Below are 27,639 nucleotides of genomic sequence, written 5' to 3' on the forward strand. Positions count from 1 at the left end.
GGATGGGGTTGTTTGTTTTTTTCTTGTATATTTGTTTGAGTTCTTTGTAGATTCTGGATATTAGCCCTTTGTCAGATGAGTAGGTTGCAAAAATTTTCTCCCATTCTGTAGGTTGCCTGTTCACTCTGATGGTAGTTTCTTTTGCTGTGCAAAAGCTCTTTAGTTTAATTAGATCCCATTTGTCAATTTTGGCTTTTGCTGCCGTTGCTTTTGGTGTTTTAGACATGAAGTCCTTGCCCATGCCTATGTCCTGAATGGTACTACCTAGATTTTCTTCTAGGGTTTTTATGGTATTTTGTCTCTGAAACTTCAACATAGCTTTATCGTTAGGGAATCTTAACACTTTTGTTGTAGCGTCAAAATTCTATTCTTAGAATATATAGATTTATCATAAGTATGAAGGTAAGAATTTAAAACTTTCTTATCATATACTTTTGTCTTATCTACCAAAAATATCATGATCAAGAACGACTTCAAGATGCCATCTCTCATCCTCTCCTCTAGAACCAATCTCTTGTTCCTCTGAATTTTCACAGAGCTTTGCCTGTCCTCATTGTGTACTAGGCATTATATTTTACCTTTTTTTGAATTTATGCCTCACTCATCTTTTTTTACCATGAAAAGTCAAGTAACTTTCTACCAATTTGTGCAGTTTTTTTTTTAATGTATACCTCATTTCACTCATGTCACCATAAGCTCCTTATGGAAAGACTGTGTCTGCTTTAACTTGGTAATCTCCATAGCATATGAAAGAGTGCCTGACACAGAATAAGCACTTAACACATGTTTATGGAATTAATCAATAGATGAATAGGTGAGCAATAAATGTTATCAAATGCAAAACAATTCTGCCATGATTACACTAATGTGGGTTGGAATGATTAGCTTTAAGAGGGTTTTAGGAGAAACAATTAGTGAGTGTCTTTGCTAGTGAATTTTCTGATATATATAATCATATACAAGTTAAAGCTGTTCTCACTCTGTTTCTACAAAACTTACTGAAAAGTTTATAAGTAAAATCTGCCCGTGAATAATGTATATTTATGCTTACTAGAAACAAATCAACAGTTTAGAATATTGTGTTTTTTAAATGAACTACCTGGTTTAAGGCATTACATCAATGTGCATATAGTGTTGAGGCCTGCATTAAAGGGAAAGAGATAAGTATTTCTTTGACATAGTCACATGTTGTAATGGACATCGTGGGAAGAGCATTGGTTTTAGAATCAAACAGACCTATTTTAAAATGCTGGCTTTGCCAACTACTAGCTATGTGACCTTGGCAGTTTATTTATTCAATCTTTTTTTTTTTTTTTTTTTTTTTTTCGAACCGATTTTTTTTTTTTTTTTTTTTTTTTTTGAGACAGAGTCTTACTCTTTTGCCCAGGCTGGAGTGCAATGGTGCGATCTCGGCTCACTGCAAGCTCTGCCTCCCAGGTTCACGCCATTCTCCTGCCTCAGCCTCCCGAGTAGCTGGGACTACAGGCGCACGCCACTATGCCCGGCTAATTTTTTGTATTTTTAGTAGAGACGGGGTTTCATCATGTTAGCCAGGATGGTCTCGATCTCCTGACCTCATGATCTGCCCACCTCGGCCTCCCAAAGTGCTAGGATTACAGGCATGAGCCACCATGCCAGGCCTATTTATTCAATCTTTAAGTCTCCAAGTAATACACATTCTGGTGTGGGTTCATGGAGGGATACATGTGGAATAATGCTTGGCACACAGTGGAGCCCAGTATGTCCTAGTATGTTCTATTGTTAGAATCCAAGGATGATTTAACCGAGCTGTGTGCCACAATCTTCTTGTTGTTGTTGTTGTTGTTGTTGTTGTTGTTGCCGCTGTTGATGTTGTTGAAAACTATTGACCCAGGGAGGAAAAACACATTGATATTCAGCAAACCTGGCTAATTATCCTAACCATCAACCCACTCCTACCAGACAGTAGCAAGTCCACCTAAACTTTGTTCTTATATGGCCCAGTTCTCCCTTATGGCACCTATGTCAATTGTAATGAAATAATAATTATGCTGTCTCTCCTGTAGAGTCTGTCTCTCCTGTAGAGTGTACATTCCATCACAGCAGAGACCACATCCACCTTGGTCACCGCTAAGTCCTGACCACTTAACATGGTGCCTATTTACTCAGGGAAGATTTGTTGCCTGAATGAATGAGTGAATGAATAAACGAATGTGTGAGTGAGCCAGTGAATCAGTGAATATTACGATATGCTTGTGCCTAGTATTGTGCCTGATGTGCAAATAAGTCCTGAATAATGTTTGTGCAGTTGAATTGGAAACAACATTCATTGTGTTTCTAAAGAAAACTGATTACTTCCCTCTAATAAATTACCCATTATATTTTAAAATGTTATTTAATAATAACATCAGCAGAATCAAAAGCTACCCATCCAAACTCTTTTGTTTTCCATCCTGCCTTTCAAACCGAAATTACTAGGCATAAAACAGGCACTCAAAATAGCTCTTTGAATGGAAAATTCTAATCATGCTTTTGACATTGTCATCATTTTCTTGACTCCCTATTGTTAAGGAACAAATATTATTATCAGAAAAAAAAAAATACAATCCATTAAAACTCAGCTTTTTATGCATTATTTCATCTCTTTTATTGGTTATACACACATCTCAAGCCTTTTTTTAAAGAAAAAGATTGTGTATCTGAATTAAAAAAGAAACAAAATCAGTGCTCTTGAAATTGAATTGTAAGATAGAATAATTATAGGAGATATTTGTTTCTATTAGGTATCTTTGGACGCTTGACAGTCTTTTAGTCTTTATCCATGAAAAGGAACTAACTATATTTTTAATCTCTCTTCCTCAATCATGTTGAAGGCAAAAAAAAGTGTTTTGGGTTTTTTTACTATTCTGTCCAATAGCTAAAACAAAATGTAGCTAATTAGCTTCTTTGACATGGTTCATCAAAGAGGTGAACAGTATAGTAACATTTTGGAAAGCAAGTAAAGCCACATAGTGTGAGGATACAGAGTCTAAGCTGACTAATAAAACTCTGACAACAAATTAACTCCATCTTTATGTTTGTCCCTCATTCCTTCCCCTGCCTCACTTGCCCTGTATTACCACCACCCTTTCACTTATCACATCCTTGGTTTTGTTAAAAAAAATAATAATCAAGCCTGTAATCCTAGCACTTTGGGAGGCCGAGGCGGGTGGATCACGAGGTCAGGAGATCGAGACCATCCTGGCTAACATGATGAAACCCCGTCTCTACTAAAAAAATACAAAAAACTAGCCGGGCGAGGTGGCGGGCGCCTGTAGTCCCAGCTACTTGGGAGGCTGAGGCAGGAGAATGGCGTAAACCCGGGAGGCGGAGTTTGCAGTGAGCTGAGATCTGGCCACTGCACTCCAGCCTGGGTGACAGAGCGAGACTCCTTCTCAAAAAAAAAAATAATAATAATAATAATAATAAGTATTATGACAAGCTGGGCACATGGCTCACACCTGTAATCCCATCACTTTGAGAGACTGAGGTGAGTGGACTGGTTGAGCCCAGGAGTTCAAGACCAGCCTGGACAACACAGTGAGACCCTATCTCAACAAAAAATACAAAAATTAGCCAGGGTGGTGGTGTGTGCCTGTGGTTCCAGATACTTGGGGGGCTGAGCCAGGAGGATCACGTGAGCCCAGGAGGTCAAGCCTGCAGTGAGCCATGATGGTACCACTGTACTCCAGCCTGGGCAACAGAGCAAGACCCTGTCTCAAAAAAAAAAAAGTATTATCACATATATATGCATATATATGTATTGCTAAAACTATATTGTTTGGTTTTGAATGTTTTAGTATTTACACAATGAATTCATGCTGCAAGTAATCTTCTGGAACTGACCTTTTTCACTCAATGGCATATTACTAAGGGTCATCCATATTGTTGCCTCTAGTTCTAGTTCATACAGTTTTGATTATGTAATATTCCATCTGTGCAAATAGTCCACAGTTTCATTACCCATTCTCTTGTCAAAGAACAGTTGGGTTGTTTCCAGTTTTTGCTATTACAAACAGTTCCTCTAAGAACAGTTTTGTACATATCTTCTGGTATGCTTGTGGTGGAGATCTTTGGGAATGGACTCAGGAGCAGAATTGCTGTTCTTAAAATATGTAAATGTTCAACCATACAAAGTAATACCAAACTGCTTTCCAAAATGGTTGTGTAAATTTTCAGTTTGTATTACAGCAAGCAATATATAAATAATCTTATTAATCCTCATCTTCTCTAACACTTGGTATTACCTCTTATTTATTTACTTATTTATTTATGGACAATTTAAGATAGTTTTTATAAGTTCCTGTTAATGTTTTAGTTCTCATACTGTATTGTTTATTCACATGGTCTTATTATATTATTCAAAATTAAAAATAAATTTTAAAAAGTAAGAGAGGGTCATGCATTAACACTGATAAGGGAATGTCACCAACCACAGACTAAGATTAATCCAATTTTGTGTATTTAACGTTCAGAGGAGGGGTTCTGGAAGAAGTAGATAGGGAATCCAAGCCCTGATAAAGACCCCAAAGATTACCTCTAAGTAATGTCTTAAAGGGAAAGGCAGAAGATCTTAAAATGTTTCACTAACACACTGTGCACAGCCCATTCCTCTCCTTTTCCAACTCAATTCATCTACTCAGAGATGCAGCTGATTCAAGGATAATCATTACTAGGAATGTCCTTGAGTGCTTTGAAAGAAAGTTGATGAAAACTCATCACGCCCTTTTTTTAGGTCTGACAGCAGTATCACACAAGTATGTACTGTGGTGGCAATCTCTCAGGAAGGGTGTAAAAAATTCATCTGAGATTGTATTTTCTCCTAGGATACGGCATTGGCCTCCCACCCAACTCTCCATTGACCTCCAACATATCCGAGCTAATCAGTCAATACAAGTCACATGGGTTTATGGATGTGCTCCATGACAAGTGGTACAAGGTGGTTCCCTGTGGCAAGAGAAGTTTTGCTGTCACGGAGGTATGGAAAGATGGCTGAAAATGGTGACACGTTGTATAGCTGTACCTCAGAGAACATAAGGAAATGCTATTACTTGTGCCTCATCATCTAGGTTATTGCATTTACTAGACTCTTATATAACATTTGGATTACTTTTCACTTTGCCCAAAAAGCGTCCATTCCTATAGGAATTTACAGGGAAGCATGTTTGTCTTAGATTTAAATGCAATGCTATTTTGATGAGTAAATATCTAAATTTCTACTTTTCCCCACAACCTATATCCACAAGTACAGAAGAAATGCTGTTCTGAATTACAGCAATAGTATCTGAGATTGACATGAACACTGTTTGGTTTAATCGCTAATTGATGGACATGATGTGTACTTCAAACTATCCTGCAAAATCTAATCAAAACATTGCTAAATTACCAATGGTTACCACCTAAAGATAAAGCCTTCATGGATGTAGATTATCGAGTCATAGATTTTTAAAACTGAAAACAATCAATTCCCTTCTTTTATAGTTAGGAAAAGAGTGTCAAGAGATACTCAGTGGTTTCCCCAAGGCACACAAATAATCAGAATCTGTTTCTCTCTATTGCAGTACTCTGACTTTACAATGTAATTAGAAAGAAACCTATAAAATAAGGCAGAAATTGGATGATTAAAATTGGAGACTGGAAGGTATAACCAGAGCCACAGGCTCAGATATTTAAAAGAGGAGCCAAATATACCTGAACAAGGTCAGCCTGACAATTAAAAAACAAAACAAAAAACACCTAAAGCGAATAATAATGGCTTCAAGTAGTCTCTTTGCCAAGAACTCCCGAATTTGTATTTCAACACAGACCCTTATTCTGAGCTCCAGACCATATATCCACCTTCCTGTTTGACATCTCCACTTGAATATCCTCCAGGCATCTCAAATTTAACTTGTCAAAAGCTGAACCCTTGATCGTCCCTCCTAAATCTATTTTTCCCCCTGTGCCTCACATCTTGGTAATGGCACCTCTGGCCATCTAGTTACTCATTCTGGAAACTGGCAGGGATCCTTAATGCCTCCCACATCTCATCTTCCGCATTCATCAACAAGCCATGTCTTTTCCTTCTATAAAATATGCCTCAAATATGCCCATTTATTGTCATCTCCACTGTTGTCACTCGAGTCCAAGCCATCATTCTTCACCTGGACCACTATAAAAGTCTCCCAACTGGCTCTCTGCTTTCACTCCTGCCTCCTCAAATTTGTTTTCCATGTGGCAGATCATTCTTCGCTCAGAAGCCTGCAGTGGCCTCCCATGTTAATGGGACAAAAATCTAAAATGTTGGCATGGCCCATAATGCCCTGTGGGACCTGGCCCTGCCCACCTCCCAGCCTCATCCCACACCACTTTCCTCCTGGCTTCCCTGCACAGGCTGTTGCCTCCTCTTCCTCAAATACCCTATCCTCTGACACTTGCTCAGCTGAATTCTTTACATTATAAACTCCCAGCTGAAATCTCCCTTCTTCAGTCTCTGATAATCCCAGACCAATATGAATCATATCTCCCTTTATAATCTCATATATCTCACATTATTTCATAGCACTTGTCATAATTTATAAATTATACTATTTCTAAATAAATACTTAACTGAGTTTTTGTTTTAGTGTATCCCTTCATTAAACTGTAAGAGCTTGGTGAGGGGCAAAGATTTTGTATGCAATTGTATTGTCAATGTCTCATATATAGTAGCACCCAGTGATTGTGGAGTAAAGAATCAGAGAAATTGGACAGCATACCTGAGAAAATGTTGGGGAGCAGAAAGTAAAAGCATACATTGGGAGTGAAATTGGTAGTGTACTATTTGGGGGGACAAATAGTGTCCCCCCAAAATTAGTGTCTACTTAGAACTTCAGAATGTGACCTTATTTGGAAATAGGGTCTTTGAAAAGGTAGTTAATGAAGTTAAAATGAGGCCATACTGTATTTAAGTGGGCCCTAAATTCAATTATGGATATCCTTATAAGGAAACCCTGTGGAGAGACACACAGGGAAAAAGTCCATGTGACAACAAAGGTAGACACTGGAATGTGCAGCTACAAGCCAAGGAAATGCTAAAGATTGCCAGCAACCCTCAGAAGCTAGGAGAGAAGCATAAAACATGTCCCTCAGAGCTTCCAGAGGCAACTAACCCTGCTGACACCTTGATTTCAGACTTTTGGCCTCCTAAACTGTGAGGGAATAAATTTCTGGAGTTTTTTTGTGTGGTTTTTTGTTTTGTTTTGTTTTGTTTTGTTTTGTTTTGTTTTGTTTTTTGTTTTTTGAGACGGAGTCTTGCTCTGTCACCCAGGCTGGAGTGCAGTGACGCCATCTCAGCTCACTGCCAGCTCCACCTCCCAGGTTCATGCCATTCTCCTGCCTCATCCTCCCGAGTAGCTGGGACTACAGGCAACCACCACCACACCTGGCTAATTTTTTGTATTTTCAGTAGAGATGGGGTTTCACCATGTTAGCCAGGATGGTCTCGATCTCCTGACCTCATGATCCGCCCGCCTCGGCCTCCTAAAGTGCTGAGATTACAGGCATGAGCCACCATACCTGGCAAAATTTCAGTTGTTTTAAGCCACCAAGTTTGTGGTAATTTGTTACATCAGCCCTAGGGAACTAATACAGATAGACATCTAGATGATAAGGATAAAAATGTAGATAGATAGATAGATAGATAGATAGATAGACAGACAGACAGATAGATGCAAGCTGGTCAATGCCCTTGGTAATTAAGTTTACTTCTGATTATCCTGGAAGCCATGACAAAAAGGAATATAAGATGGGTTGGACATTTTTTTAATTGGAAAAAGAAGAAGTTAACCTATCTTTAGTGCTAGATTCTAAAATCTTTTGAAAATTACATTGAGTAACAGAGTTAGCAGTGATTGCAAGATACAAAAACATTTCTCCTCTGGATAACTTTTATATTGATCAAACGTTTGAAGGAAGCAAGAGGAAAATGGGGACTTAGGGAGCTAGCACATTCTGTTTCCTACCATGTGATAGAAACTATATAAGGAACATTAACTTGGTTCTCTCTACAACCCTGTAAAGTAGACATTTTTATCTTTATTTGGAGAGATTTGCCTGGCTTGTCCTAAAAGAAATGAACTTGGGCCTATACCAGTCAATTGAGTTAAGTCAACCAAGGAAGGAAGGAAACCAGTTGCCTAACCTGTGCCAAGTAACAATTACTTGGTGTTTTCTATCATTTGTTGTGACCATAGCTGACGCAAGTCAACATCTTCAAGTGATTCAGAATTGACAGCAAGACAAGGCTGGGTGCAGTGGCTCATGCCTGTAATTCCAGCACTTTGGGAGGCCAAGGCAGGCAGCTCATTTGAGCCCAGGAATTCAAGGCCAGATGGGGCAATGCAGTGAGACTCTATCTTTACAAAAAAGATTTTTAATTTAAAAAATTTGAGAGCAAAGTATTAAGAGAAAAGGAACCTCCCAATCCTGTCCCCAAAGTCAGCATTCCTGAATGATTTTAACCTCCCTGATTGCATGCAAGCCTCTAGGCTATTGTCATTTCAGAGGATCATCTGACCAAGACTTCAGCTGGAGGGACTATATGATTCCCAGGTGGAGGAAGACCTAAGGACACACAGCTCTGCATACTCAGAATCTAACTCTACCTGGACACATAGAAGGGAACACACTATTAGAGACTTACCAACACAATTATTAACATAAATCCATGTCAAATTTATTCCAAAGGAAAAGTAACTAACCTAAAACAAGATACATTTGAAGCCATACATTTCTGGATTTGAATTCCATTTCTGCCAATTAACAGCTGAATTACTTAACTGCTCTCAAGTCTGACTCTCCTCATCTGTGAATGGGTATGATAAAACCTGCCATCCCATTTTGTTCTAAGAATAAGAGGTCATTTATGGAAGCTCAGAATGGTGAATAGTATATAATAAAAGTACTAATTCTTCCTCTCGCTACATTAGGATATCTTCAGGTGTCTATGGCTCTTTTTAAAGTGAAGAAATATTCCCAGAAACCCTCATTAGATTTCCTCATATTTCATTGGCCAAAATTATATCTTCTGCCTACGTCTTAGCCTATCATTGGTGAGGGAATGGGTTCACCATGATGGATTAGGCCAATCATGACTCATCCCCTAGCACTGGCGATTGCACAGCCTCCCTTGAAACACAGGGTCACATCGAGAAGTGTGAAGGCCTAAACAAAAGCAGGATTCCCTTAGGAAGGAGGAGATAGAAGAATAGATGTTGAATAAGCATCCAACCACTTCTACTGTCACTCTATAGACTTTGAAAGCTGCTTCTTCTCTCATCCCACCTACCACCAGCCACCTGCACAATGAGGTATTTTGATTTAATCATCTGCAAAGCAAGTCCTCCCAGCTTTGACACAGTGATTCTGGCTTCCCTTAATATTATCCTAAAATATGAATATTCAGTATTCTATACAGTATCATATAATGGTTAGAAACATGGGCTTTGAAGGCAATTCTAGATTTGAATCCCAGGTCTACCAGCTGTGATACCAGGACATTTTATTTGAGCATTCTGAGACTCAGCTTCTACAAACTGGGGAGATAGTCATATATACTTTATAGGATTGTGGTAAAAATGAAATTCAATAGTGCTCTTCAAATATTGGGCATATTCCTAAATATGATAACCACAAAGTTACCCATGTTATTAAGGATTATGAGGTTTCACCATATATGTTACAGGGCTATATGGATTTATCAGCAATTTCAAACAAAATCAAATTAAGTGTAGACCAAAAAAAAAGGATGTTTTGAAAAACAAGTATCAGTGAAAGACATAAACTGTTGAGATGATGCATCTAAAGTACAGCAAAATTTTTTCCATTGCAGTTTTTCACAGGCCAAATTCAGGGGAATGGCAGATGAGAAATTCTAGATGTAGTTAGCTGGAAGCATTGAATAAGAGGCTAATATCAGGATCAACTTGTGCTTGTCAAGGCAATGTTGGGCCCAATTCCAGGTCAGCTAAATTTGAAAGAGAACTAGGAATGAGAAGAATGGAGGAAAGTTGTGTCCTTACCTTCAGGGACAGAAATAACAGAGTTCTGGTAACATCAGTTTGTGTAGAGATAGGAGGGCCACACACACACAGAGCTCTTCTTCCTCAGGGATGCTGGTCTGCTGTATGGTGTATCCTGGTCTATGGAATAGGAAACTTTTTTGTAATAATGCTTACCTGGGTACATTTAAACAGCAATGCGTATTCTTGTGTGACATTTTTGCTTTGAACAACCTAAGACAGAATTTCCAGATTGTCCTCACAGAACCTAAAGATAGATGTAATTAAATGAAACCAATCTTCAGTTCATTGACTGAGCTTGGTCTCCTCTGCACAAAGACCCTCTGCCTGCTGGATTTCCCATTGCTCAATACACTAAGTCTCCAACTGCGATTTTTTTCTTAACTTTCTCCCAGAAAAGGTCAGAAGAAGAAAGCATACTTATTAATGTTTCGCTTGTCGTCCCTTTTGCCTCAAATGTCATACACTGCCGGGCTCTGTTAGTGTGGGGAACCAGGATTAACTCTGAAATCAGACAAGCTATCCTTGAAGCCTACTTCAACCACCAACTTACTTTTGGTGAGTGCCTTAATCCAACTCAGCTTTAGCTTCTTCATCTCATCAGTAACTGTTGCGTGGAGTAAAAAAAATGACGGCCTCATACACACGGCCCTCCTCCTTCCCCCTGCCCAGAGGGAGGAGTGCAGGGCACAGTGCAGAAGAACCAGGTATATTCTCTGGCTGGTTCCCCTCCCAACAGGTGCCCCTGACCCCTGAGGATTCCATTCTTCGGTTTACTTTTTACCTTACATACCATTTTGCCAGTTACAGTTCCTGCGTAAGTCTGTTGCTATAGAGCAATTAAACACCGTCTTTTACTCTGAAAAAAATTCTAGTTTAGATAACAAATTATATGGTGACCTAGTAATAAAATTACTAGGTGCCTTTTTCCCCCATTTCTGGCAATTGCACATTAATACTTGGCCCAGTGTAAGAAGCTTGACCTATTCACCTTCCATCTCTTTGCAGCCCCTAGAGCTATCTAGCCGCAGTTTCTCTGGAAGATAAACTCACTTTTTTTCCTGAATTTCAGGGCTTCATCTGCTCCCCAGAGTCACTTAGGAAATTGCAGGTCCAATTCTGCCGACCAGACTCTGGCAATTTTCAAAGAGGAATTTTAAATTGACCTCAGGTGTTTCCCCATAGTCCTCCCTGCATACCTGTGCCTCTGCCCGCAGTGGCCTCATTGTCAATCAAAGCCATTAGGGAAAACATATGGCAGGGTGTAAATTTCCTTCATTTTCCTTTGACTCAGCAAAAAAAAAAAAAAATTTAACTTTTTTCAACTCCCCAAGTGAATTTAAGAGCTCCAGGGCAAGAGTTTTATGACATCGGTTATTCGCAAACCAGGAAAGCAAGGCAGCAGACCACAGTTTAGCAACCTCTAAAATTCTTCAAGGGATTACTAACATATCCAAATAACTTCTTTTTGCAAGCCTCCCTTAAATAAAAGTTTGAATAATGCACTTTTTACCAAGTGGGACTATTCAGGAAGAAAGAGGAAACAGTGATCTTGGTGGGGAGCAGATAGAACATTCCAATGATCAAAGGAGAATTTTAAAGAAACTGTTTGCAAAAGTATGATTTAAGGAAACCAGTGAAGATACTCCAGTCTCCCAGGGCAGGTGAAGTGAGGGAGCCATTACCACATCTAGGTTCAAAGAGAAGAATTAAGAGAGCCATTTCTAGAACCCAGGGAGAAACGGCAGAGGGCTTTCTAAGAGCCACGGCCATTTGACCAGGGGTACAGCCATCCCACAGTGACCTGCCTGGAAGACACCCAGGGAATAAATACCTGAGTTTGGTCTCCTCCCACCCTTGCATCTTCTACCTCAGGTCAAGGGAGACTGTCAATATGGTGCAGAGAGGTCCCCTTCCCAGGGCACAAAGCAGGATGAAGAAAGGTGGAAAGTAGATGTGGAAGGGCAGAAGAATATCCAGCACTGTCTCTTGTGGCAGATGAATGTGGGATGGGGTCAGCCACAGAAAAGTGGCCGCAACCCAACCATCTGAGAGTGTGCAGCCTCTACACCTCCAGACAGGGGTCCAGCCTGCCGGGAGAGAGACCGTGCCTTGCACTTGTTGAGAAGGAGAGAGAAGTACAATCAAGTCGACTTAAATGACCTTGGTCTTGAGAGTCAGACCACCCTGGCTCTCCTGTCACTATGAGGAGGCAGCTCTATGTCCTTGAGAAAATTACTTAACCTTTCTGAGCCTCAGTTTAATGCATGTCTTGCTTGATGGTTACAAGATTTTCTTGCTGAATCCAGGGATCTCCTCCGCTGTTATTGTGTACTGAGGGAAACAAACACATACTAAGCAAGAAACCAAACACTAGAGTGAAAGCTCTAACCTTGGAACCCAGAGGCCTTGATTACATGGGATAGGGAAAAAGAGAAGCATATGGTGAAACTGTTCAAAAGTAAATCATTAAACTCTCCAGTGATTTTAGTATCATGGGAAGCGCGCAGCAGGAAACAGTGGCCCTTATCTGAACTTTCCCCATCTTTTACCTCACCCTATTCCTGACACCACCAGCCTCCAACTGACCTTCAGTCCATTCTTGACCCTTCCTATTCTCCCCCAGCCTTTACCTTCACCCACTAAAAGATGAATCCATAGGGCACGGATGGAGTGAAGATGTCTGTTAACCTCGTTATGAGGTAGTTTTAAAAATGGAAGTTCAAATGGTTTATTTTTAAGGAGCGTGGTATAGGAGCAAAAGTAAAAATAACCATGGTATCAAAACATCCACATCAAAATGTCATTAACACAAATTGCTTAACCTCCCTGACTTCCCTACACTGCAAAACTGAGATATTTTATGTTTCTGGCTTGGTATAAAGAATAGAGATAACATACATCAAAGTGCCTGACACATAGTAGGTGCTGAATGGATAGTGTTAATCACATTTGTCATGACACTGCTGCGAACCAGTTCCATGACCTTTGACAAATCACTTCACTTCTGTAAACTTGTTTCTTTGCCTTAAAATAAAGGGCCATGTACCATGGCCAGCAAATAGATGCTGTGATTCTCAACTAAGGTTATTTAAGAGGATTCCTGGCCTAACTAATAGAAGATATGGATCCTGGGGCACAGAGGAGGACAGTGGACTGACCGTCCTCCAGCCTGGGCTCCCCATCCCCGACCGGGGACCCAGACTTGATTCCCAAGGACCACCAAAATGCATATGTGATATATTAATATGTGTTTACCTATTAATATTTATTGAGAAAATGGAGTTCTCTCATAGCAGATCCATTCTTCCCTCTGTTAACTTCTTGGAAGGGGAAAGGGAAGGGTTAGTCAGCTATACATTGAAAGCCAAAGGGAATCCCACAAGTCAAATTGAGAAGCTTCAATGCCAGTCAGTTTTTTCTGTCCAGTTTATCTTTAATTCATATTAAAAACTCAAAGGGAATGGTTAGGGAAGTCGGGGAGGGCAGAGTTTTAATGCCGTCTTTTCTGCTCTTGACAGCTAGCCCACATCTCAACACCCTCCTGCCCCTTTCTCATTCCTACCCCTTCTCTTTTCCATTTAAAATGTCACTATCTGCCATTCAACCTGATGAAAGTTATGGGGAGGCAAGGAGAGTTAATGAGTGTAGATTGCTTTAAATTGAAAACTCGTGTATATCAAGAGCCACCTTGACAGCTGAGTGCTTTCCTTAGACTAGCCTAAGTAATTAAGTTTAATATTTAAGCCAAGCATAAGGTCAGATGGAACCTATCCAGGTAGTGTGTTCTGAAAACCTGAAGAAGCACAAAGTTGTACGTGTATTCTTTTATGACGTGGAGTAAAACTGGGCCTGAAGAAAGGGAAGCCAGTCTCGGAAAGACCTCATTTTCATCTGACTGGCTACAAGAACAATTTCCAAATTCATTCGTTCTTTCTTTTGCTTCCTTTCTTCCTTTCCTTTTTGTTTCCTGTCTTTCCTTTCCTTCATTCCTTCCCTTCCTTCCCTTTCTTTCTCTTTCTCCCCACTTCCCTTCCTTCCATCCTTTTCTTTCTTTCTCTTCCTTTCTCCCATCCATCCATTAGCAAACATGTGTTTAATTCCCATGTACCGTGTCCCATGCTGGGTGCAGCCAATGCAGAGATGAATACAGAGCTCACAGGCAGGGAGCTCATAGGAGCTCAAGAGAGACTTGTGAAAAAACCCAATTCCACACCGCCACAGGGGCAGCAATAGATGAAGATATAAGGTAAGCAGTGACACAAACAAGGCCATAATTCACACATGGAAGAGCTAGAGGAAACAGAGCAGGCTTCCTGGAGGAGGTAACCCCTGTAGCGGGAGAACCCTCCAGGCGAAACCAGAGTAAAACACTGAGGCATGAAATTATAAGGAATGCAATTTGGCCTTGCCCTTCAAAGACACTGCACCCAATCATACTGGATTGACAGAATTGTATGCCCTCTTAATAGTGCCCCTTCCCCAGGAATTCTAAAATTACAGGTGGCTGCTTTCTTTGGCCCAATTGTTATGCAGTCACAGGTGGACCCACAAGTAAATTATGGGCCTTTACTTTTCCTGCGCTCGGCCTTGTAGCTTCCCTATTACCTCCTCAAAGGCAGTGACATCTTTTCTAGTCTTATATGGAAGGCAGTCTAGAATACAGAAGAATTTCAGCTCTGGAAGCAACATACCAGGATTTGACTCCCAGCTCCACCACTGTGTGTCTATGCAAGCTGTGCAACTTCCAAAACTTCAGATCTTCCTCCAAACCCGGGAATAATAATAGGGCCTGCCTGAAAGTGTGAAATATATTTAATGAGATAGTTTATGGAAAACATCTGGCTTGACAAATGTGCCCTCCTCCTTCCCTGATTATAGAATCATGCACGCAGAAAAAATATATATATTTGGTGAATAATAAGCATAGACAAGAAATTATAGTTGGTGCACCCACCCTCTTAGGCCCATCTTGGCCCCATCTCGAAAAAAGCAGAAGCATCTTATCATTATAAGCATCTTCTAACTCCAAGATAAACACTCTTTTATTTATTGCTTATGTATGTTACAGAACCAAATAATTTTTTATTGCAAAATGAGAAATGCATGATTCTGGAATTTTCTACCTCTCAAAGTGCTGGTTTAACTAACTTTTGTAGTGTTGTGTTCTTTCTTTCCTCCAGCTCAGTGTCTAAGTATGAGTGGGAAAATATGAAGATGCTTTATACAAACCATTAGGTGGCACTTAAAACAGATCTTTACAGAAACAGTGGTAACTTGGTCTTTACATGTAGTCAATGGTATTTCAAAATTAGGCTCCTGTTGAACAGGCGCCCAGACCTACAATTCTCTAGTCTTGTTTTCCCCTCCCTCCATATCATCACAAGATTAGGGCTGCTTCTCTGTTGCTCTCTGGCTACTATAGATAACAGAAGTTTGGATTTTGAGAGAAGGAAAACTAATTTCAGGAAGTGTCTCCTTCACCCTTGCTAATGACCAAGTAAACAGATCTCTCGGAATAAGAGTCCCCTCTTTTATATACCAGAGATTCTTCGGCATAAATTATACCCAAGACCACATACTGTTAAGAGTTCTTGCTTTTCCCTGGTTAAATTCAGCAAACTCATGAATATTGATGAAATGCTATTTACTATGCAACTAAAAGGTATGAATGGTGCTCAAACTGATTAGGACTATTGTGAGACAGTCTTCCTTCCATTTGTTTAGACTTCCATGCACTAAAGCCTGTGGGGGATCACAGGAAATGGGACTCCTCCCTCACCTCTATTCCCTGTGCAGAGAGGAGTTGCCTCTGGGCTCTGAGGATTCGGGCTTGAAGAAAGCAGAGAAAGTATGGAAATGTGTGAAGATTGCCATCTAGTGGCTCTTGATGCAAGTTGTTACAAAATACTGGAAAAACCATCTTTTTTCTTTCTCACATAAGGCAAAAACCAAGTCTAAAAATGTGAGAAATTGCCCTGCCACTTCCTCCAGCGTGTCTGAGGACAATTCCTCCCTATGCGGCTGTGGGAATTGGTAGAATTTCAGGACGTGTTGGATGAGAAGGCAACATCATAGGAGAGTCCTGGAGCCTTTATAGAGATGCCCCTCTTCTTATGCAATATAGGTGGCTTCCTGCAACATGAAAGCTTAGGGCTTGCTGGCCAGGGAAGCCAATGCACACCCATGTGGGGCCTCTTCTGAGCTCCTTCCCTCTGTCCTTCTATACAATAAGACTTCAGCCTAGTGTTATGGGTTGAACTGTGTCCCCTAAAAAAAGATATTGAGGTTCTGAGGGCCTAATTCTCAATACCTCAGAATGTGTTCTGGTTTGGAAATAGGGTCATTGCAGACAGGATTGGTTGAGCTGAGATGCAGTCATATTGCAGCAAGAGTGAAGCCCGAATCCAGTAAGACTGGTATCCTTATAAGAAGCCATCTACGAAGACAGAGATACTCAGGGAGAGCACCATGTGCTGACGAAGGCAGAGACTGGATTTATGCATCTGCAAGTCAGGAAGGCCAAAGATGACCATAAACCACCAGGAGCTAGGAAGAGGCAAGGAAGGGTTGCTCTATAGGTTTCAAAGGCAGCATGACCCTGCCAACTCCTTGATTTCAGACTTCCAGCCTCCAGAACTAGGAGACAATAAATTTCTGTTGTTTAAGCCACCCGATTTGTGCTGCTTCATTACAACAGCTCTTGCAAAATAATGAATACCCTCCACATTTTACTTCTAGTGCCTCTTTCATCCCAGCTCAGGCTCTTCTAGACAAGAATTTGTAGTTGTCATTGTTTCCTAGCTGCTCTCCCAAATACTGGTCTCTTGTCCCGTTCAATCTACCCACAATGCCAGATTAATCTCTGCAAAATATAATTCTGATTAAGTTGTTCTTTTGATAAAACTTGTGCTTTCCCTACTGGATAGAAACTGAATGTCTTAGCCAAACATTCAGAACCCTGGTTCTGTCTAGCTCATCTTCTGCTACTTTGCTCAAGTACTTCAGCCATTATAAGCAACTTGCTAATATCTACACCTGCACTCTTTCCCACTTCTGTGATTATGGTACTTGTTCCCTTTGTCTCTCTCAAATACTTCATGAAAAAAGAAAAAAAAGATCTTCCTGTATTGTTTCCAGAAAGAAGTAATTTCTCAATTCTCTGAGTTCTTATAGTTCTTTTCCCTTACCTCTCTGCTGACATGTTTTGTTGTTCATCTTGTGTTATTAATTATAACTCTTTAATGCCTCAGTTCACTCAGTGATCAGTAAGTTTTCTGAGCAAAGACCATCTCTGAATGTCCCAATGCTTTACATGTTAAAACATGATTGAATAAACAATGCCCTATAAAGAATAATTGAGTAAATGTTGTCTTTTCTTCAGTGTACGGGGAACAGTCAAACCATCTTATTACTTCATCCAATCCCATGCTCTCCCTTGGCCTCCCTACTCCAGTCACACTGGCATTCTTTCAGTTCCTCCTACTTGTTTTGTTCCTCCTGCACATGGAGTTTCTTCTACTTGGAACACTCATTCCTTCCCAGAACATCTAGTTAACTTCTGTTTCTTGAGATTGTAGATCAATCATCATTTCCCCAATAAAAGTTTCCTGTTGTCGAAACTCTCCTGGCACCATGTACTTCTCATCTGTAATACTCAAGGCAGGTGCTCCTTTACATCTATGGACATGATAATTTGGTTAATGTCCATGTTCCCACCAAAACTGTAAGCTCCAGGAGAACAGGGACAACAGGAAAAGCATCCACTTTAGGTCAGTATTATATTCTTCTCACATAGTAGATCCTCAATAATTATTTGCTGAGAAAACGAATAAATAGCTGAGTATATCTGTGTGTATGTATGCATACAGACTCTTTGAGTTTTTAGGCAAGCCTAAAGTAGGCAATAATTATAATCTCTACCATTCCTGTACCTACTATGTGATAGGCATTGAGCCTCCTTCTTCTTATAATCTATCTCATTTAATCCTGAAAGTGATGCTATGAGTTAGTAATCATCATCCTTGTTTTACAGATGAGTGAAAAGATTCAGATAAGTAACTCTGCCCAAGGTCACAAAGTTGTTAAATAGCAAAACTTTGATTTAAAACCATACATGCCAAAAACTAATTAAGCACCATCTCAGCATTACAAAAGAAAACCAAACAGATGACAAACCTGATGCTCAGAAACAGTTTAAACTCGGGCTATGTGGTTCTACAGTCTACACTGTGGCTAACGTCAGTACGCTTAGATATCAAATATGGTGACTGGCAATGCTACAGAAAGGTGAGAGCTTCCAACCAAATGTCAAGGATATAGCTTCTAGAACAGCTGTGTGATCTGGTCTCCTGACTGGCTTGAAAAAATGAAACCTTACGTGAACCTCAGGTCTCATTTCCATTTCCATTGGTTTGATTTTCCAGTGTCAGTTATTTTTACATGTGACCTACTCATATTTCTTTATCTGAAAACTTTTGAAGGAAAAAAAAATGACTTACTGAAATAGAAGTTGCCATCAAGGCTCCTGGTTTCTTCCAAAACAGTTAGTCAACCCTTTTAATTTGCTTGCTTCAGTGAATGTCCTACAGTCCACATCAATCCACGGTGATGAACAGAAAAGTAACAAATAGTGTTTTCTATGGAAATTACTAAGAATAATTTACAGAGAAAATTGAAACAAATGGCATTGTGTCCCATAATAATGCTGAACTACAGTTTGTGAAATGTAGAACAATGAGAACTCAACTTCACATTGACTAAAACTCCAGATCTAGCATAATGTTATATCCTCTACAGCACAGAGTAGAATAGTTCTGCTTGTACACCTGAATTATTTCAGTGAAGTGTTACCACCTTCCCAGTACTGTGTAACCATTCTATATTCCTGTGACAAGATTTCACCTTCTTATGTAACATTTCTATATACACTACCTCATCTGATTCTCACAATAACACATCAAACATCAATAGATAAAGCAGGTGTAAGTATTATCATCATTTCACAGTTGAGTATGTTGAGGCTGGTACAGCAATAGCTTCACTCAAAGGCTCACAGCTAACGAGGTAAAGAGCTGAGGCTGGAACCAACTATTTACCTCCTACGCTCTCTCCTTTACCCTTTGCTACCTCCTAACCACACACTCACATAGGGAAATACAGCTGACTAAGAGTTTTCGCACCGGAAGCTCCTTTCTAAATGACTATCAAGGAATTACTCAGAAGAATGTAAGTGAGGAATCCTTAAGAGTGCCTGATGGGCCAGTGATGTTGGTTACTGTGTTTCTCAAGTCTGCAATGGAAGGTCTGTAATCAGTCCTCAAACAGTTCTGAACAGGAGGAGCCAACTTTTATGCTGGTATAGTGTGTGAGCAGCCTGTGGCATACTGTAACCAATACATGAGGAGTGTTGTTAAATGGCTCTATGTACACTTAAGTGTCCAGGGCAGGCTGGTATCCTTTAAGACTTCATCTCTACTAGCAGGGTAAGTAACAATAAAATTAGTAATAATAGCAATAATGATAATGACTTATTATATTGACTAACATTAGCTTTAATACTCATAAAACTATACAAAATATATATTATTAGCCCCATTTTTCATATGAGAAAACTAATGTCAAGCGACTTGTCCAAGGTCTTACTGCTCCTAAGTGGACAGTTAAGATTTGATGTTGTCCCATTTGAAATCCTTTCTACCTTATAATACCTAATTAATAATACTTAATAATACCTCTTTTTAACCTAATTAATTCAGTCAATTATCAAATATTTTAGCTTCCAAATCTTTCCATTTCCATTAAACTGTCTAGATCTGTGCTGTCCAATATGATGGCCACATGTAGTTACTGAGCACTGGGAATGTTATGAGCTCTAATTGACATGTGCTGTAAATATAAAATACAGTACAAAAAAGTATAAAACAACTCATTCATAAATGATAATATTGATTACATGTTGAAATGGTAATGCTTTGGATATGTTGGGTTAATATAAATACATTATTAAAATTCACTTTTTTGCTTTTAATGTTACTAAAATTTTAAATTACATATATAATTAGACAGTACTGCTATAGATTATTATTTCAAGATTCATCTACTTCATCCCCACATACTGATCTCACAGAGAATCAACCAGTATGAAAATGCTTTTGCTGTTGAATTATTCTCATGGCATGAGCCTATAACATAAGATATCAAAACACTATGTTCTATAGTGTATGTCAGACTGTCTTTATTTTTTACCATAATCAAAGCAAGAAAATATGTCATATTGCAAACCCGGAATGACCTGGTATTCCTTTATCATATATACATATACTATATTTAGTTTTAACAACTTTATGAGGTAAACTTTTTACAACTTTATAAACAACTTTATGAAGTAATAGTACTTCCCCTTACTGATGATGCTTTCTCTTCAATTATCTGCTATTCTATTTTTTTGATGTTGCTTGTAACTCACTAAACCAACTTCATCACTCACTAGTGTGTTGTAACCCACAGTCTGTAAAACTCACAAGAGTGTCTGCAAGTGAGATACTGATTCTGTCTACACAGAGGTGAAGGGATATTTTAGCAAATAATAAGATGGACCTGGCAGTAATGAATGAGCTGGTGGAGGCCTATAGCTATAGCAAGATCTGTGGCCTATTCAGTTGGCAAAACTGAAGGGAGTTCAAAACGCTTCCTCTCTCCTATAGAGTCAGCACGAATGGACCTGTCTAATGCCCATCTGTTGTTCTGTCTGCTCAGCATTACCCCATTCTTATAAGGAAGAGCATGTGCTTCTTTTGGTACCTGCTCTTCCTACCCAGCCCCCACATCCCCCCACCAGCTCCACCCATGAGGTTCAAATGGAAACTCCCATATGTTATAAACCATGTCTGATGGCTCATAGATGGGAACCCAACCCAAGCGAAACCACTCAGAGCCTACTCCTGGGATTTGTGGGCATCTAACTAGAACAGGGAGAAGTCCGTCTTTTCTGATAAGAAAATCCCCAAAGTCTTAACTTGGAATCTGTCACTAGTTGTGTCCTCTGCAATGCAGAAGAATTCCTTTATCATAGGAGAGAGTGAAGGAAAGAGAAGCAGAGGTGAAAAGCACAGAGAGGTCAATGGGCCCAACTCCTTGCAGGGCCAGCTTCGTGGGCATGTGGCCCATGCAGTCACTTAAGGTCCCGTAGTTGGTTTAATATTCTGCTGTGGCCACCTTGAAGCTCTTAATCATTTTCAAACAAAGGACACCGCAAATTACATATCTGGTCCTGAGGCGTTGGTTCCAATTTTTCCTTAAACCCAGTGGGATCCTCATCCTTCCTAAGACTGAATCATTCAGCTCTTCTTTAGATTATGTGAGATTCTTCCAACAAATTATCTTTTGTGCTAAACTTCTTAGAGGTAGATTCTTTTACTTGCAGACAAGAAACCGGACTACACTGTGGTCAAAGACACAAGATGAGACCAGTAACACAATTCTAGAGGCTCCCAGCCCCATTGCATGCCCAAAAGATAGAGTTCTGTCCTTGCCCCTCAGGTTTCTGATTTTTTCAGAACTGCACCTGCAGGGCCTGGATATCTCCCCAGAGAGTCCAGAAAGGTCTTTGTGCTTTAGAAAGAACACAGGTTACAGTGGTTGGTAGCATTTAGAGACCAACACTGGTTTTAGGCATCTTGTAATATAATTTAAGGTGGTGTCCTTAATATTGCAAATTCAACAGGTTTATATCCAAACTGTACCATGCTCGTTTCTCTGAATAACTGAAAAGCAAGCAAATAAGTAAAATAAAACATGTTCCAATATCACAGTCTAATTGGGAAAAGGGGTTTCATTTGTGTAATGCCCATAATCAGCTTTAAAACATATCCATAGATTATCGTTTGTTTACAGAGGAAAGTAAAATGGCCAGACCTAATGATAAGGTGATCAGTGGCTTAGTTTTGCTAATTCCAGCACAGTTATCTTTAGACTGATATTTTGGCTGAACTATAGAACACAGAACTTGCCAACATTTTTTAAAGTGAAGGAGTGTTTGCCTCTTTCAGTTTGATTTAGTGGCCTGAGGTTCCCCCAAGTCCCTCTGAACTGTTTGCTCTTGAACCACATTTATTTCTTATGCATTTGGAGTAATTGATGTGCTCCTAAGGAAGAAGGAATAGGAGGGAGCATGTGAAATTAGTCATCAACAGAAAGAACAGGTCTAGTTGAAACAAAAGGAGAAAAGTGAGATCATCCAGAGGTTACTGTCACTCTCAACACACACAAAAGGTTTCTTTGGGCAGACTGCAGACATTCCCCCAAAGTATTCTGCAGAATAGCCGCCAGGCACCAACAACAAAGATGTGACTTGGGCATGAGATGATGGATTCAAGGGAACAGAGTTAACAGAGGTTGTGTTCTTGAGACCTGTGTCATCTTGAAAAACGCCCTGAATTCGGCATTGTTTATATTCCTCAGGAATATGTTAGTGCCTATAGGTGATCCATGTGAGAAATTCTGGTCTGGTCTCTTACAAACACTCTGAATCCTATGTCCTGAAAAAGTTACAGAAGGATGTCAATCCTGGCTTCCCCTCCCAGGGAATCGTGGAAAACATACTATATCAATGCCTTGATGTGCCACCTTGTTTCGTCCTTACACTAAGTCTGTAAAGCAAGTATACAGTGTCCTTGGTTGCAGTTCAGTCATTCGGCATATATTTACTAAGCACATATTGCCTGTGAAGTACTATGCTTCTGGGATACTGCAGCGAATAATACAGATGTGACCCTTTCTCCTTCGGGGCTTACTTTCTCAGACAAACAAACAAAAACAAAACAAAAAAAAAAAGGTGGGGGGAGAAATAAGTAGATAAAATAATTGCCAGGGGAATTAGGGTTATCATGGAAAAGTACAAGGAGTTTGAGAGGATAAAGAGAAGGGGCAGCCCAGCTTTCCACCTCTGCCTCTCCCAGGCACCCCCAGGCTCCATTCTCTCCTCCCTATACCCCTGCCCAGACAGCACCCACCTCCCCTTCCGCCCCCTTTTCCCTCCTATCTCCGCTCCCTCTCTGACCTGCCGCCCCTCCCTCCGCTCCCCTGCCCTTCTGCTCGACCAAGGCCCCCGGGAGCCCTCTACCCCCACCCCATGGCCCAACCGTCCGGGCACGCGCTCCGCCCGAGCCCGCCGCCCCTGCTCCCTCCTCCCACCCTGTGAGCCGTGGCCCTTGCCAGATGTCCACAATGGGAAATGAGGCCAGTTACCCGGCGGAGATGTGCGCGCACTTTGACAATGATGAAATTAAAAGGCTGGGCAGGAGGTTTAGGAAGTTGGACTTGGACAAATCAGGCTCTCTGAGCGTGGAGGAGTTCATGTCCCTGCCGGAGCTGCGCCACAACCCGTTGGTGCGGCGAGTGATCGACGTCTTCGACACCAACGACGATGGAGAAGTGGACTTCAAGGAATTCATCCTGGGGACCTCTCAGTTCAGCGTCAAGGGCGACGAGGAGCAGAAGTTGAGGTTTGCGTTCAGCATTTACGACATGGATAAAGATGGCTACATTTCCAACGGGGAGCTCTTCCAGGTGCTGAAGATGATGGTGGGCAACAACCTGGCGGACTGGCAGCTCCAGCAGCTGGTCGACAAAACCATCATCATCCTGGACAAGGATGGCGATGGGAAGATATCCTTTGAGGAATTCAGTGCTGTGGTCAGAGACCTGGAGATCCACAAGAAGCTGGTCCTCATCGTGTGAGCCTTTTTCTTACAAGCACCACCCAACAACTTTTGCTTTCTTCCCTACCTCTTTTGAGATTTGCTCAAGATGTCCAACTGTCTCTCTGACTCACCTGGAAGTATTTCTCTTTGTGAAGCCATATGTCCCAACAGGAGCTTCATCACCAGCTCAGTGCTATTAATTCTTCTCTGAATGACTCAGGGTACCCTATGAGGGGAAGAGCAAGTCAATTGAGCATAGTGGGGAAAGAAAAGGAAATGCCTTTTATAAACATCTTTGTTTTGATCCAAAGACCAAACTAGAACTTTGAAAGTTCAAAATAAGAAAATATACATTTTTGCTGTTATTTTTGATCATTTTGTTTATGGGAGGAAATTTATAATTTGCATGGGTGTTAGGTGAACTGTTTTCATTTGCTTGTGTTCAGATATCTTGCCAGATTGTTAACTTCCTATTGTAGCAACAGGGACAAATATATTTATCTTTGCTGGGCATCTTGTAATCACTTTTCTTGGGGGACAAAATCCTATCTTTTCCTTCAGCAGATTGCAGCCTCATTCCCCACAATGCATCCAGAAATCGCTGTGCATGTTTGAGGGGTAGGAGTTCATTTGGCCTCCTCCTGACTCATTGCTCCAGCTCCTGAACAGAAACTAGCTTCAGGGCTCTTATAGGAAATGCTAAGCCTGGACTGAGTGCCCAGCTCAGTCATCATCCTCATTGGCAGTGGGTTTCCAGGGTTGGCAGCCCACACAGCATTAAGTTCAATGAAGGGGACCTCCAGCTAAATAGGGCAAGGAAAGTGTTCTCCCAGAAAGTGCTCTCACCTCAGACACTGGTTCCTACCCCCCAGGTGGAGAGAATGGGACATTCAGTTAGTTGTCCCACGGAGGAGAGGCAATAAAGATTCAGGCTGCAGTGGAATCTCCCTAGGATGCTGAAGTGGCATTATGTCTGTTGCTCAGAGATGCAGAGACTGACAATTGTGTCTCCACAGCAGAGGTGGATGCTGGCTACACTAGCTGTGCTGATTTTGAAAATCAGATCTGGGGCATAGCAGAGAAGCTGAGAGCTCTCTCATTCCAGGAAGCCTTTTCTCTCGTGGAACATTCAGCGCAGAAGTCCTCACACCCTAATAGATTTCCACCATTGGGAGCCTGTGGTTCCGGGGGAGATCCAGAATGCACGTGTCTCTTCCCACTCATTTATGTCATGTTGGTAGCTTTAGATCAGCCATGGTGAGAAGAGAACAAAAGCTTTTAGTTGTTTTTGTTTTGGTTTTGGAGAATCAGTACCAGGAAATACATCACTGCCTGTATGCCAAATGTTACCAGCTCCCTGAGGTCCCACATACTATTGTCAGTTCTCAGAGGACGAACTGTCCTCAGAAGAGCAGGGCTAGGACTTGTCCCAGCATCTGCGGCTCCACACCAATCCCCTTTCTCACAGAGAACCACTTCCCATATAAGATGCTTAAGGCTCTCAAAACAGCAGAACAATGAAACATACTCTCCCTACACTTGCTTAGCCAAGGGATACCACTCAGGTAACTTTTTTCAGGACATGGAAGATCTGTTTCAAGGGGATTTACCACTATTTTATTTGGAAGAAGCTGGCAACTGGTCTTGACCAAAATAGGAAAAAAAAAAAAAGTTCACAAATTTAATCACTTTCAGGGAACCCATCTATCAAGGCACCCTACCATATACTTTTTTATTTAATAGATTACTTAGAAACCACAAAAATAGGAATTCTTGCCCCTTCAATTCCTGTTCAACCCTAAAAATTGTGATAAACGCTCCCAACCCTGTGGTGATTAGGGTTATGCAATGTCCAAAGATTCAGACACACCTAGGTTTGGATCCAGTTGCAACTAGCTTGTTATCACACTGACTTCTTTTTAGCTGTGTAAGCATGAATAATTTACTTAGCCTGTCTGTGTCTTTCCTCCTAATTAAAAAGAGGATCCTTCCCAGGGTTATTTTGAGGATTCAAAAAGACATGCCACACAGCTGGAGCACAATTCCATTTCATTCAACTAATTCCCTTCCCTTCCCCCTTCCTCCCCTTCTACAAGATCAATATGTAAAGGAGACATGAGGCTCACTGGTTGCTTTTGAACACTTACTTAGTTCTTAGCTACACCCACTCTAAAATTAACTGGACATTTGTGTACAGCCCATATCCAAGCCCAGAGAGAAAACAATGGGAACAATTTCAAGGTCCTCCCCACTCCTTCATTTGCAGAGGGGACAATAGACTTTCTGACTTGAGAGCTGGAGAAATTTTAAAAGAAAATTCTCATTCCAGCCCAACCTATTTAACTTTTTGTGGAGGAATTTTACATGGAGAAAGTGAGCACATGTCATACTAGCCAAGAGGACATTATTGTCATTAAAGAGAGACATTATTTATATACCCTGCAATGTGCACATTAAAGTATGGAAATTTCAAAATTATGACCAAGGGTTTGAAACATATTGGATTACATGCTCACATTTAACAAAGAGAGGAAATGTATTTCAGTTTCTGGAGTGGCTGGAATTTACAAGCTAATTGTCCAATAAATCTACTCAAGATAATTACCTAAGGCTTTGTGGCAATGACCTTGAACTGAGAGCCTGTATCTGGATTTAGCACTGGAAAGATCTAACTGGATATTTGGGTTAAAAGAATCACATTTATTCCCAAATCAGAATGCTTTGTTTTTCCTGTCAGTTAATTGCCAGTTGCCAACAAATCTAGTTCTATACAGTTTCTTGGGATGATAACAATAAATATTTATTGAGCAATTGTCCCATAACTTTTGATATAACCTTTCTTATACATATAATTTAATCATCATAACAACACTGTGAGTCTGGTGCCATTATTTCAGCATTACAGATGAGCCATGTAGAGATCTAGAATCTTCTCCAAAGTCACCCAGCTGGTAAGTGGCAAAGCAAGGATTTGAACCAGGCTTTCTGACCCCAAATCCTGAGCTTTATTTCTACCTCTCTGCATTTATCTTATTTTTATAGTTCCTATATCTACCTGTCACAAATTATTTATTATAGTCTTAACCATGTATGTAATCAAATCAAGCCTCAGTTTTCATAAATGATGAAACTGAAGCCCAAAGAGGTAAACTGCTTGTCAAAGAACAAGCAGCCTCCACCTCTTTGGTTCTATGCATTGCAATGAAACAGATATGTTAGACAAAACACTTTTAAACCATGTTCCACCTTTGGCTCATCTTGAGAAACAGGTGACAGTATTTAGATTAAACCGATAACACAAACCAATATGCTCTGAGGCTATAGAGATCAGTCACAATATGTTGTTATGAATCCTATGTTAATGGATTGTGTCTGCTCTCTACCATATGTTGCAATCCCCAGACCACTAGACACTCTTTTTGAAACAGAGAAAAAAATATGGCTTCAGCAAATTCAATTTAGCTTTGGTTTATATTCTATCATGCTTTAGAAACATTCTCAAGGAAAAAATATGTTCCAAACATTTTTGTTAATTACAAATTCCTAAGCCACTATCTGAGGAACAGTGTGCATTTTTTAAATGAAGACAATTTTTATTTTAAAAAATTACAGGCCAGGCGCAGTGGCTCAAGCCTGTAATCCCAGCACTTTGGGAGGCCGAGACGGGCGGATCACGAGGTCAGGAGATCGAGACCATCCTGGCTAACACGGTGAAACCCTGTCTCTACTAAAATACAAAACTAGCCCGGCGAGGTGGCGGGCGCCTGTAGTCCCAGCTACTCGGGAGGCTGAGGCAGGAGAATGGCGTGAACCCGGGAGGCGGAGCTTGCAGTGAGCTGAGATCTGGCCACTGCACTCCAGTCCGGGCGACAGAGCAA

The 27,639-nt window shown here is 40.6% G+C and overlaps 2 protein-coding genes and 1 long non-coding RNA gene across 5 annotated transcripts in view; 2 read left to right on the forward strand and 1 right to left on the reverse strand.

The window, feature by feature from the left end:
• Positions 1 to 18,645, reverse strand: part of LOC108537164 (uncharacterized) — a 22,784-nt gene extending 4,139 nt beyond the window's left edge. The window contains exons 1-3 of the long non-coding RNA XR_001887726.1: positions 18,560 to 18,645; positions 14,753 to 14,854; positions 10,059 to 10,178 (exon numbers count right to left, since the gene is read on the reverse strand). This is a non-coding gene — a long non-coding RNA (uncharacterized LOC108537164). The remainder of the gene's footprint in view (positions 1 to 10,058; positions 10,179 to 14,752; positions 14,855 to 18,559) is intronic.
• The window catches only part of GRIN3A (glutamate ionotropic receptor NMDA type subunit 3A), a 184,499-nt gene that overhangs the window by 125,014 nt on the left and 31,846 nt on the right, over positions 1 to 27,639 (forward strand). For all 3 annotated transcript variants that reach the window (XM_017884301.1, XM_017884302.1, XM_017884303.1), the window contains exon 6: positions 4,845 to 4,996. In XM_017884301.1, coding sequence (XP_017739790.1) covers positions 4,845 to 4,996 — 152 coding nt within the window. The remainder of the gene's footprint in view (positions 1 to 4,844; positions 4,997 to 27,639) is intronic.
• PPP3R2 (protein phosphatase 3 regulatory subunit B, beta) lies at positions 23,161 to 26,572 on the forward strand. The gene has a single exon (XM_017884316.1). The coding sequence runs from the start codon at positions 23,277 to 23,279 to the stop codon at positions 23,796 to 23,798; it is 522 nt and encodes a 173-aa protein (XP_017739805.1). The 5' UTR covers positions 23,161 to 23,276; the 3' UTR covers positions 23,799 to 26,572.

Source organism: Rhinopithecus bieti, unplaced genomic scaffold (genome assembly GCF_001698545.2).
Source record: "Rhinopithecus bieti isolate Rb0 unplaced genomic scaffold, ASM169854v2 scaffold_12088, whole genome shotgun sequence".
Lineage (NCBI taxonomy): Eukaryota > Metazoa > Chordata > Mammalia > Primates > Cercopithecidae > Rhinopithecus > Rhinopithecus bieti.

Coding starts and splice junctions, on each gene's coding strand:
- PPP3R2 (XM_017884316.1), top strand. CDS start 23,277: ATGTCCACAATGGGAAATGAGGCCAGTTACCCGGCGGAGATGTGCGCG.